At 55.1% G+C, this 11,632-nt stretch overlaps 1 protein-coding gene across 5 annotated transcripts in view; it reads left to right on the top strand.

Annotated features, from left to right (window-relative positions):
• The first annotated feature begins 8,411 nt into the window (after window positions 1–8,411).
• The window catches only part of EPHB2 (EPH receptor B2), a 189,323-nt gene continuing 186,102 nt past the window's right edge, over window positions 8,412–11,632 (top strand). For 4 of the 5 annotated variants that reach the window (XM_058718701.1, XM_058718699.1, XM_058718700.1 and 1 more), the window contains exon 1: window positions 8,413–8,603. In XM_058718701.1, the coding sequence (XP_058574684.1) occupies window positions 8,543–8,603 (61 nt within the window). In that variant the 5' untranslated portion in view covers window positions 8,413–8,542. Of the gene's footprint in view, window positions 8,604–11,632 lie in introns of all 5 variants that reach the window. The other variant, XM_058718702.1, reaches the window with a different exon arrangement.

Genomic DNA, 11,632 nt, shown 5'->3' with positions numbered 1-11,632 from the left:
TCTCTCTCTCAAAAAATAAATTAAACAAAATTAAAAAAAAAAAAAAGAAATTCTCCGGTTCTATCCTCATCCCCGCTTGTCCTGAGGCCCATCATGAGAACCGTGTCTCAGTGTCTGTCCATGGGAAGTCTGGGAAGGCTGAGAAGTTTGGGCCCCAGATGCCTGTTCCTATTTGGGCTCAGAGAAAAGCACCGGGAGATCCAAGTTCTGGTCCTGACCCTGCTCCAACCCACCTGAGACCCTGGACAGCATGAGACCCAAGGGCAGCAGGACTTTGAATTGGCCAGGGGCCTGTGAGGTGGCATGGGCACTCTGCCCATACTGGGCTGGAGGGCTGGCTGGGCCAATCTCAGACTCTCCCAAGAAGCGTGGAGTCGGGCAGTCAGGGTGGGTGTAGAGGGGGACAACTTGCAGAGAGAAGGAAGGGCACAGAAGCCTCAGGCAAGCACCCTGAGAGAATTCTTTGAGGGGCGAATGGGATAACATTTGCAAAATGCCCAGCACAGCCCTTGACAGCTATTGTCGTTGTTCTCATTATCTCAATGGTTAGAGACACCTTAGATTCTGAATAATCACAAATCATGTTCAGGCCTCCTGAGGCTTTTGCTAGGTTCTATTAAATCCTGATCACAGAGGAGAGATGCCTGGTTTTTGATTGCCAGATGTGTCCTGAGTCAATTTCTTGCAATCCACGGAATTGTCACAGCTCATATGTCGTCACCACCTCCTGGAAGCATACCTGCTTGTCATCATCCTCCCTCCTCTTCAGCCAGCCAGCCAGCCAGCCACCCACCCATCCACACGTCCATCCATCCATCCATCCATCCATCCATCCATCCACTCTCTTGGTTGGTAAATAATTCTATAACACCTCCTTGTGCCTGGTCCTGTTTCACTGTGAACCAAGTATAATCTTTGCCCTGCTGGGGCTCTACTCTTCCCCAGGAACCTTTCCAGAGAGCTGGGCTACACCTGGTTCTATGACTTTTTCTGTTCATGTACAATGGTTCTTAAAGAATGCCTGAGCCTTCTCTGTGCTCCCCCAACCCTAGCTCACAGCCCAGTCTGGGTCTTTTCTGATTCTACCTGGAGGAGAGCAGCTCTCCTGGCCTTCAGTGGCTCCACGCCCAGCGCCCAGCTCACCAGCCCAGCAACCCCACCCTGCTGCACCTCTGTTTCCAGGCACCCACCCAAACAGCGCTTTCAAACTCTAAGAAAAAGGTAAATTGGGAAACGGCCGGCCAGGTGAGCAGCGATAAAAACCCTGTGTAGTCTTGAGTGGCGCAGAGATCAAAGCGTCCTATATCAGGCACAATGGGCAACTGTAACAGCATTTTGCCTGGATATGGCATCCAGGTGAAGGCGGTTTCCATCTCCTGGAGCCTTTTATGTCCCAACAGGGCCCCTGCCACAAGGACACCGAGGCCCAGGATGTGACAACCACCCAAAGTCATGCAGAAAGTAAACGGCGGCACCAGGACTTGAACTCAGGTCTCCTAATATTTAACGTGATGCCTCTTCAAAAGGGCCTCAAAGGGGCCTTAATCTGGGGGTCAGGAAACCTGGCTCCCAGCCCAGCATTCGTGAATCTGTTGAGTGACCGTAGCTAAGTCACTTCCTCTCCTGGCTGCTGTTTCCTCTACCATGAAATGGGGAAGGCTGCCAGGCTTGCCAGATTGTCGTGGGGATCAAAGCAGATGATGGGTGGGAACAGGCTTGCTGGGACAGGCTGACCACTGCAAGCCATAGCCACCCACCCGTACCAGTATCCTGGGCTATGAACTGGATGAACTGGGCGATTCCTCCCCCCACTCCCCAGCTCCCAGGATGAAATGTCTCTGGCTCTAAGCAGTAACTCCTGAGGCTCGTGGGTACCGAGTAGCATTTTACCACCTGCTCCCAAGGCCAAGCAGGTTCTTTCTGCTGCTGGGAGAGAAGTTTCAACTCACCATAGCAAGCAAAATTACTCAGTACTCGTGTGCCAGGCCCTCTGGGGTTCAAAGCTGAACAGAATGCAGTCCACCCCCAAGGGGCTTCCTGCCTAGAGGTAGTGTGAATTAGCAGGGGAAGGAAAGTAATGTCCTACAGGTACCTGCCAGTGGCAGGCATTTTGCATTACGCCCTCTCATTCTGTCCTCATAACAGCCCTGTAAGGATTAGGCCCACGTTGCAAATAAAGATACTGAGGCTCAAAGGGGTTAAGATTACACAGTGTTTGAACACATACCTCCTCCAGCTCCAAAGTCCAGACTCTTCCTAGCCCGTGAGGCTGCAAGGATGAACGCAAACTGGGGTGTGTGCGATCAGCATACACACTGGGGGGAGTTGACCTGTGGAAGGGTTCCTGGAGGAGGTGGTGTGTGACCAGGCCTTTGGAAGACGACTAAGATTCGGAAGACAGGATGGAGAGAACGTGGTCCGGTGCGAAGCTGTGTATGAGAAGAGCCCGGAGGGGGGCAAATGGAGGGTGATCCTGGAGCACTGCCGACCTACGGTGTGAACAGTGGGAGACAAGACTGGGGAGGTGGGCTGGGTCCTGTCTCTCAGGGACCTTAAATATCAAGCTGCAGAGTTTGTGTTTACTTCAGGAAGCAATGGGGAACCTTTGAGGACTTTTGAGCAGGAAAGTGGCTCCACTGAAAACTTAGAGTTTTAGGAAAGCCTTCCAGGGGCTGGAGGCCCAAGACCTAGAGAGAGAGGATGATGCTAAATAAGCCCCGCCCCCTATACTTTGCATTTAGCTTCCCTCTGATGTCAAATATTTATTTATTGATTTTTTAGTTTATTTATTTACTGTGAGAGAGAGAGCTGGGGAGGGGCAGAGAGAGGGAGCAAAAGAATCCCAAGAAAGCTCCATGCTGCCAGCCCAGAGCCCAGTGCGGGGTTCAAACTCATGAACCATGATATTATGACCTGAGCCGAAATCTAGAGTCGGACGCTTAGCTGACTGAGCCACCCAGGTGCCCCTGATGTCAAATAATTTAAAACACTGACTTCTTTCTGTGGACTAGGCTCTGTGGCATTTCGTGTGTTGTCTCATTTCACAACTCTAAGAGATACATACTATTATTAGCATATGCTACAGATGAGGAAACTGAGGCACAGAAAAGTGGAGTGGCTAGCCCGAGGTCACAGGGCTCATCAAAGGGGGAGCTGGGTTTGAACACTGGCCATCCCTCTCCCAAAACTACGGCCCTTCAGAATGAGAGCAAGACGGAGGTTCTTCTCCAGAATAGATAATCAGATGACCTGTACTGTGGAAGGTTGGTCATAAAGTCTGGTGGAGACCCAGGAGCCAGAAGGGGACCCCCCAGGACCCCCGCACCTCCTGCCTGGGCCCTACCCTCTGCTGGTGCTCCTGGAAGGTGCATTAACTTCCAAGGCCGCCAGGTGGCAGTGGAGAGACTGGCTGCTGGGAGCCTCAGCCCAGCCCAGCCTCCTCCAGCTCCAAGTCACAAAGACCCTTGGGCAGGCGGTGAGGAGGGAAACACAGCGAGACTTTCAGGGGACCCTGCCCTCCTGGTTGCTCCTCGCCACAAAGCTGCAGCCTCTGTGCTCAGAGGGGCATCCAAAGCGGAGCTGGGTTTGCTTTAGGTGATGTGGAAAGACACAAAAGGTTGCTAGATTTATGGCCAATCCCTTCCCTGGAATAGTACACAGCTGATAGCAATACTGTTGCATGAGTCTTTCTCACAACCCAGGGAAATGCTCGCTGCACAGTACCGAGTCGGTAAAAATTAGGACACAGCACTGTGCATACAGTAAGATTATAGTTATGTGCAAAATACTTGTGTCTAGAAAAACCCCTGAAAACATTATCAGTGGCTCTCAGGCTGGGAAAATAATGGGTGGTTCTTTGTTTTCCTTCTTAACTCTTTCATGTCTTCTTTATTTTTACCAATGGGTATGTTCCACTTTTATCATGAGGTAGAAAAAGTGTTCTTAAAAGAGAGAGGAAAGACATTAGCCATCAGTAAGATTTTTTTTTTTTTTTTTTTTTTTTGTCTTTCAGTTGGCACCTCCTACAGGAAGCCTTCCTTCTCTGGGAAGAGGTAGTGACTTCCTCCTCTATGCCCCTTGAGTGTTTGGGCAGCCTGTATTAAGGAGCACTTTTTACTCCATAGGGTTATTATTGACATCAGGGTCTAAATCTATGCTATTCAATATGGTAACCACGAACCACGAGCCACATGTGGCTAAGAGCAGGGCACTTGAAATGTGGCTGGTGCAAACTGAGAGATACTGCAGTTATGATGTATGAAAAAAAAAGTAAAATAGTTCATTAATTGCATGTTGAAACGTAATATTTTGGATGTACTGGATTAAATAAGTATATTAAAATAAACTTCACCTGTTTCTTTTTTTTTTTAATGTGTCTACTAGCAAATAAAAATTACATATGGGGCTTGTATTATACCCTGTTGGACTGTACTGGTCTGTGAGTTTCATGAGGAAAGATCTGTGACTGTCGGCTCAGGCCCAGAGAGGGGAAAGTCCCTGTCCAAGGTCTCAAACTAGGGGCAGAACCAAAACTTGAACTCCCTGCCCACCCCCACCCCCCGGGCACTCGCTCCAGCTGTGGTCTGACCCACAACTGGCCATGTCTCCCATTGGTCCTGCATCTCGGCAGAGAAGGGGCATTAGGATGGGAGTCAGAGACCCAGTTATACTGTCAGATAACCTCTATCTCTGTCACTCAGCATAACACATTTTCTTTTCAGAAAGCCTCAGGAGAACTGAGGGGCCCAGAACTCAGTGGCATCCCCTGGTATCGGGGAGATGAGGACACAGGCCTTGCTCTCCCCTAAAGAGAAGGGAATCCACAGTCAATCCACAACAATGGAGGATCATAGCTGAAAGTGGCCTCAGAAAATGCACCTCAGCCAGTGCTCTCATTCTGCATTCCTGGCAAGTGGGGCCCAGAGAGGGCAAGTGCGTTGCCCAAGGTCACACAGAGATTCTCTCCTCATAATCCTCAATGGTGCCCCATCGCGCTTAAAATACAATCTATATTCTTTCTCCCTGACCTAATCTCCTCCACATTCCAGCTGCTTGTCATGCTTCAGCTACTCTTCCTAGAAGGTACCCAGTATATTCTCACCTCAGAGCCTTTGCATGTGCAGTTCCCACCTGGTAGACCCCTCATCATCCTGGTTTCAGTTGTCATGTTTATGTTTCAGTCTTCAAAGAGGACTTCTCTGATTCCCCTGGCTAGAGTAGCCCCCTTCCCTCAGTCACCCGAGGTCCCATCCTGGTTTAGTGTCTTCCTGGCATTAATCATTATCTTAATTATCTTGCCCATATGTATGTCTTATACATCAGAAGGTAGGTTCTAGAAGTTCATGGCAGTCCCTACCTCCCCAATGTCTGGCATATAGGAAGTGCCCAATTAATGTTTATTAATCAAATTTGATTGAAAGAGACATGGACAAATGAGGTCACCGAAGGCTAGTTCCAGCGGCACCCCCACCCCTAAAGTCTGCTGTGTGTCCTTGGGTAAGTACTTTTTTCCCTCTCTGGGCCCCAGTTTCCCCTTCGGAAGAATGGAGCTTCCCCTGCTGCCAGGCTGGCTGGCAGGATAGGCTGGCTGAATTAGCATCAGTCGAGCTGATGGGTGTGAACGCTGCTTTGTAAACTGTTAAAGCCGTGATTGCAAATGTGAGTAGCTGTTGTCATTAGACAAATGAAGTTAAGCCGTCTCTTCCTCTGCTGCTGAGGGGATCGGGTCAGAGGCTCTCTGGGGCCTCCTGCTCTGCGAGTGTATTGTTCTGAGTCCGGGCGCTGCCTTCAGGCAGCTCACAGTCTGCAGGGGTTGCAGAGATAAGATGTAAATCAGAAACAAACAATCTGAGACACCAGCTATGGGCTGTGGGCTGCGTGGGGCTGACCATCATCCTTCAGGAAACAGAAAAGAGCAAACGCTCAGTGAGGGGGTTGGAGGCCAAGGTCAATTAAAGCTCTGTGGGGGGTGGGGTGGGGTCAAATCTCAGCCATTAGAGTGGAGGAGGTGCACAGCTGGGACAAAGGTGGCACTGAAGGCAGTTGCTAGAGACCAGTGAGGAGAGTCCCAGCCAGCCAGGATCCCAAATGGGGAATAAGATAATGTTTAGGGAGAAAAAGATGGGAGAGAAGGGAGCTTCATTTTATTATTATCGCTATTTTTCTTTGTAGTCAGTTAAAGCCCCTGGACTGATGTGTATTTAATTACATAATGGTGAAGAAGTCACTTCTCTCTTTAGGCCTCGGTCTCCTTATCTATGTAGAGGGGATGGGGGAAGTTGATAAATGCCTCCCTGAGTTCTATGCATCCAGGAAAGGCTCAAGACGGAACTGAGCTGGGGTCAGAAAGCCTGGGGTTGGATCCTCACTCTAACTTGCTGTATGACCTTGGACGAGTTATCTGGTCCTCAGTTTCATCCTCCAAAAAGGTCAGCACCTATCTCATAAGGTTGAGAGATTAAGGGAACAATGTATAAACAAAGCTTAGCCTAGTGCCTGGTACAAGGTTCACAATTAATGCCACAGCTGTTCCTATTTTGGGTCAAAGAGGGAGGTACCACGGGGTGGGTAGGCGTGACAAGGGCCCCCAGGGGATAGACACAGCAAAAGAGCTTCATCCACCCAGCACAAGGTAACAGGTGCCCAAGAAACATTAGTTGAGTTGGGAAGGGACAGGGCACCTGGGTGTTGGCATGGGTGAGGGCAGTAGTTCGGGGCAGCTCTGCCCAGGAGAGGGAGTCTTGCCCCAGGATGGGCCAAGCTCAGGGTCTGCCAAACCCTGGGTCCCCTGGAAAGTCTGCCAAGCGAGAACTGAAAATAAAGGCCAGCCCTACCCCAGCGGATCTTGACCCTGGTCAAGGAGGAGTCTACAGGCTTGGGAGGGGGAAATCCCCACCCCCCAATTCCTTCTTCCTCTGTCTCCTTCCCAAGCAGCCTCTCCCAGGCTTCAGGGCCCACTTCCTCCTGGTGACCTTCCAGGATGATGCCCTTTTTCAGTTGGACTCCTGAGGCTTCAAAAGATGACCCAATTTTCCAAACCTTAGATGGGGTCTCAGAGTCCGTGGTGCCCTTTTCTTGGTACGGACTGTAGGATGGGCTCTGAAGGGAAGGGATTGCTGGGACATTTTGCTAGTTTGTGGGACAAAGGGACAGGAGAGGTCTGGGTGGTGTAGATTGAATTTAAACCATCTGTACCTCTACTGGGCACTGACACCCACTCCACAGAGCAGGAAGCTCCTGGTTAAGTTTTGTTTGTCAGGAGGCAGCTAGCAAAGGCCAGGGGCCCTGCCTGGGTGATTCCCGCAGGCCCCCTGCAGCCGGCCCACCATCCGGCCTCTGCAAAGCCTGTTAATGATGATGGTGATGAAGGCTGTCAGAGCAGGGCTGGGCCCACAGGGATGGGAAAGGGGTTGCGTTCTCCCTGAAGGGACAGCCATGCACAAAACCATGGTGCACAGAGAGGTCCATCCCATGGGGGGAAGAAGACTTCCCCAGATACCCCCATCTGCCTTTTCCACCCCCAAACTGCATTAAGAACAAAATGTACAGAGAAAGAGAAACCTAATGTACAGATAGAAGGGTCTGCAGGGAGGGGCTCATGGGCTCGCTCAGAACAAGGCGGGGAGGGTAGGCCTGGGGTCTGTCTGCCAGGCCCGGCCCACCCCTGCAGGAGTGACCCCCCCACCCCCACCCCCCCAGGCCCTCGCGTTAGCGCCAAGGCCCACGCTCCCAGGCAGAGGCCCCAGCCCAGCCCCAGCGCCTGGGAAAGCCGCCTGTTTTGTTCCCATCTCCAACCCCCCTCCTCTCTCTCTTTCTCTCTCTCTCTCTCTTTCTCTCTCTCTCTTTTTTTTTTTTTTTTTTTTTTTTCATTCATTGCTGTTTGGTCCCTTTCGGAGCCGCAGAGACCTGGGTGGCAGGGCTGAGGCAAGGGGGTGGCACTCCAGGCCCTGACAGGTAGGGCCAGTCCCCCTTTTGGGCAGCCCCTTCCCCGCCCTCACCCCCCCCCAACACCCCCCGCCCCGAGTCCCCTCTCCCTGCCCCTGTCAGCCGCGCCAGACGCTCTCCGGCTTTGCAGCATTCAATAAAAATTCAGAAACATTTGGGCTGAAATCGCTGCTTTATCTGGAGGAGCCACAGCGCCGGGAGAGACCACTGCTGCGCGGGGGGAGCTCGGGGTCTCCGTCGCCCGGACGCGCGAGGTCTCCGCGCATCAGCGCCCGCGCCGCCCCCCGGGCGGCCCCGCGGACGCAGGGGGCTGGGGCTCGGTGGTCGCGCGCGGCCGGCTGGGGTCCCCGGCGCGCGCGGGGGGCGGCGGCCCGGCCGGGCTCCCCCCGCGCCCGCGGCTCAGGTGGGCCGTGCCCAGCGCTGGCGGAGCCCGGGTCCCCGTTCTGCCCGGGCTGGATGGCTCATTCTGCTGGCTGCGCGGTGGCGGCGGCTGTGTGTGCGCCGCGCCTCGCCGCTCCCCCCGGCCCCCCGAGCCCGGGGCGCGCGCTGCCGCCCGGGCCCCGCGGCGCCGCGGCCCGAGGCCCCGGGAAGCGCAGCCATGGCCCTGCGGAGGCTGGGGGCCGCGCTGCTGCTGCTGCCGCTGCTCGCCGCGGTGGAAGGTGAGCGGGCGGGCGGGCGGGCGATGGGGGCGGGGAGCGGCCGGGCACGGGCGGCCGCCGGCGCCCACCTCCGCCCCGCGGCCCGCAAAGTTTGCCCGGGGGCTCGCGCCGGGCGCAGGTGGCCGCGGGGAGGTGTGTCCGGCCGCGCCGGGAGGCGCGGGCCCCGCGGGCGCCCGGGGAGCGGCGGGCGCTGATTGACTGTGCCAGGAGGAGGCGAAGGGACCATCTTGCCGAGGCTTTGTAGCCAGCCCGGCGAGCGCCGCCCAGGGCCGGGGGGCTGCCCACGCGCGTTCGCCGCCCCCGGCCCGGGCACCCCCTTCGCGCGGGCCTGGCCTGGCTCGGCACGGGGTGGAGGGGCGCCGGCCCCGGGGCCCGGCGCGCAGTCGGGGCCGGAAAGTTTGGCAGGGAGCAGAGGGAGGGAGGCACCGCAGCTGGCCGGGGTGGGGGCCCGCGCGGTCTGCGCCCCCGGGATGCAGCCGGCGCCCCGAAGAGCGGAGGACTGGCAGAGTGGAAGTGAACGCGCCAGCCCCCCGCGCGGGTGCCTGCCCATCGCCCGCGGCGTACAATGGGGTCCCCTCCCCGGGAGGACTACGGGGAGGGGGGGATGGGTCCGTGGGCATCTCTCCGCTGCGCGGGGTCTCCGGGCACCCCTGGCGGCCACCGCCCCGCTGGCGGCAGAGCTCAGCGTGGCCGCTGGAGCCCCGGGAACTCTCCAGCTGCCGCCAGGGCCGGACCAGATGCTCTTGCCATGTGTTGGCCTTGGCCAGGGTCGCTGGTCCCTCTCCCCGCGGCTTTCGCGTGTTGGTACCACCCGACCCCCAAGGGCTCAGGGTGGCTGCCAGGTCCCCCGAGCCGGCTTGCTCTGCAGGGAAAGTTAGAGGGGTCTGGGTGTGTCCACCACAAATGGCCAAGCTTGTAGGGCAAGAAACGAACATGAATAATGGTTCTCATGTGTACTGCACTTTACAGTTTATGAAGTACTTCCCACTGCAGGCAGCTCTCTGTGGTTTACAACGTGCTGCACAGTTGACAAGGTACTTTGAGCTTTACAAAGTGCTTTCCCACCCACAATTTCGTTGGATTCCCCAAAATAAGTCTTCCACCGAAGCCAGGTGGGTATGATTCTTACTCCCTTTTAGTAGAAAGGGAGACCAAGGCTCAGAAAAGTCAGTGGCTCACTCATAGCCATTGGGCGATAAAAATAGAACCCAGGTCTGAGGTCTCCCGAGCCTGGGCTCTGTTCATACTGCTGGGTTTTCTTGCCCCTCAACAGGGTGACCCCTTCTAGGATTCTGCCACCATGGGCTGAGGAGTGAAGCGTATGTTTCCTCATCTCAGGCCACTTTGGGCTGGTGGGAAGCCCATTCTCAGGCAGCTCAAAAAAAACACACCAAAACAAAAACCTGATCAGACCGGGCATGGGGCTCTGCAAACCGTGTGACAGGGGACCCTGTGTTGTAACTTTAGTTCTTCTTTGAGTAAATGAGCGCTTTAGTGACCACAGTTTGGAGGGGTGTCCCTAGATGGCAGCCAGTTTCTTGAACGGAGGCAGCTGTCCTCCGGCTCCTGGAGGATTTGGCGGCTGCCTGTGGTTTCCCAGAGTGGGGCCGCTGGGGCAGCGAGGGTGCCACGGGGCCCTGGGTGTGGAGGGCAGCCCTGGGGCCTGGCTGCTGGCGGGAGCTCCCTGGAATATGGCTGAGGTACCACTTATTAACTATGGCTTTGGGGAAATGACTCATGTGTTGGCCCGCTATACATTGGGATGTTTACAGTATTATGGGGAGCTTGGCATAAATATTGCTATTTAGGTTGCAGTCAGCGGTGCTGGAGGGGAAGAAAATTGGCCCCTCTTCACGTTGGAAGAGGCCTGGGTGTGTTTTTAATTACCGTGGGGTAGATGGAAGGCCCACGTCTGTCCGGCCATGGCCCTGGCTGCGGATGGTTGGGATCGGGTGAGCTGTGGCCTGGTGGCAGTGTGAGCCCCAGACACTGGGCTGATCAGCTGCTGACATCACAGGAGGAGATGGCTGCTTGGGCTGCCACTTGGGGGCAGGGTGGGAGGAGGGCACCCCAAGCCTTGCTTCAGGCTCTTTCTTTGCCCCTCCCCCCAACACTAAGGCGTCTAGTCTGTTAGGGGTTAACGAGGAGTTGGCCAATGGACGGGGATACGGTATGAGGTGGAGGTCTAGGGCCCTTCTTCTAATTTACTATCAGATTTTGGGCCAGCTCCTTCCCTTATAGGGGCCTCAGTTTCCCTGGGTGTAAAATGGTCTGGGTGATCTCTTGGGATTCCATGACATGCACCCACTCACTTCGTGTCTCTGAGCCTCGGTTTCTCCATTGTTAGATGACGGTTACCATAGTGCCCATCCTCCCTGTCTCACAGGGGTGTTTGTGAGATTCAGACGACATAACCGATGAGAAAAGGCCATGTTGAAGTGTGTGTGGCCTTCGGGGGGTGGACCATGAGGATGGACAGTGCCACTTGTGGCACCTCCCAGAAGAGACGGGGTCCACCTGCGAGCAGCACAGTCTGCGGAGACAGGTCTGAAGCTTGGGGAGGTTGAGGGCTGCCTCTGCAGTTCCCGATCCCCTGAGCCACGTGGCTGGCATACCCTTCCCTCCCTTCTCCTCATACCCCGTAGTACCAAGGCTATCCCAAGCATTAAGATCCTGGGAAAGCCCTAGCCTTTGGAATGAGAGAGGGGAGGGAGAGGGTATGTGAATTGGGGCTGCGGGGTTCCTGGGTTAGTATGGTGAGCTGAATATCTCCCCCCTAAACCACGAGACACCCCTACCCCCCAAGAGGGAAACACAAGCCTGGAGCATCTGGAATGGGGGCTTAGAGAGGGATGGAAGTGCCCTGGGGGGACACATCCAACAAGAGAAGAGGCCAATGACAGACCAGCCACTAGATGGAATCCAAAGGTTGAAGTGGAGAGAAAATCGGTCTCTGTGCATTTGCTCATTTGATCTCCAAATATTTATGGAGCTTCCTCTTTGGCTGGAGTGGTGCTGGACCCTGGGGC

This window comes from Neofelis nebulosa, chromosome 2 (assembly GCF_028018385.1).
Source record: "Neofelis nebulosa isolate mNeoNeb1 chromosome 2, mNeoNeb1.pri, whole genome shotgun sequence".
Taxonomy (NCBI): Eukaryota; Metazoa; Chordata; class Mammalia; order Carnivora; family Felidae; genus Neofelis; species Neofelis nebulosa.
This window is presented reverse-complemented; position numbering and strand designations above follow the sequence as displayed.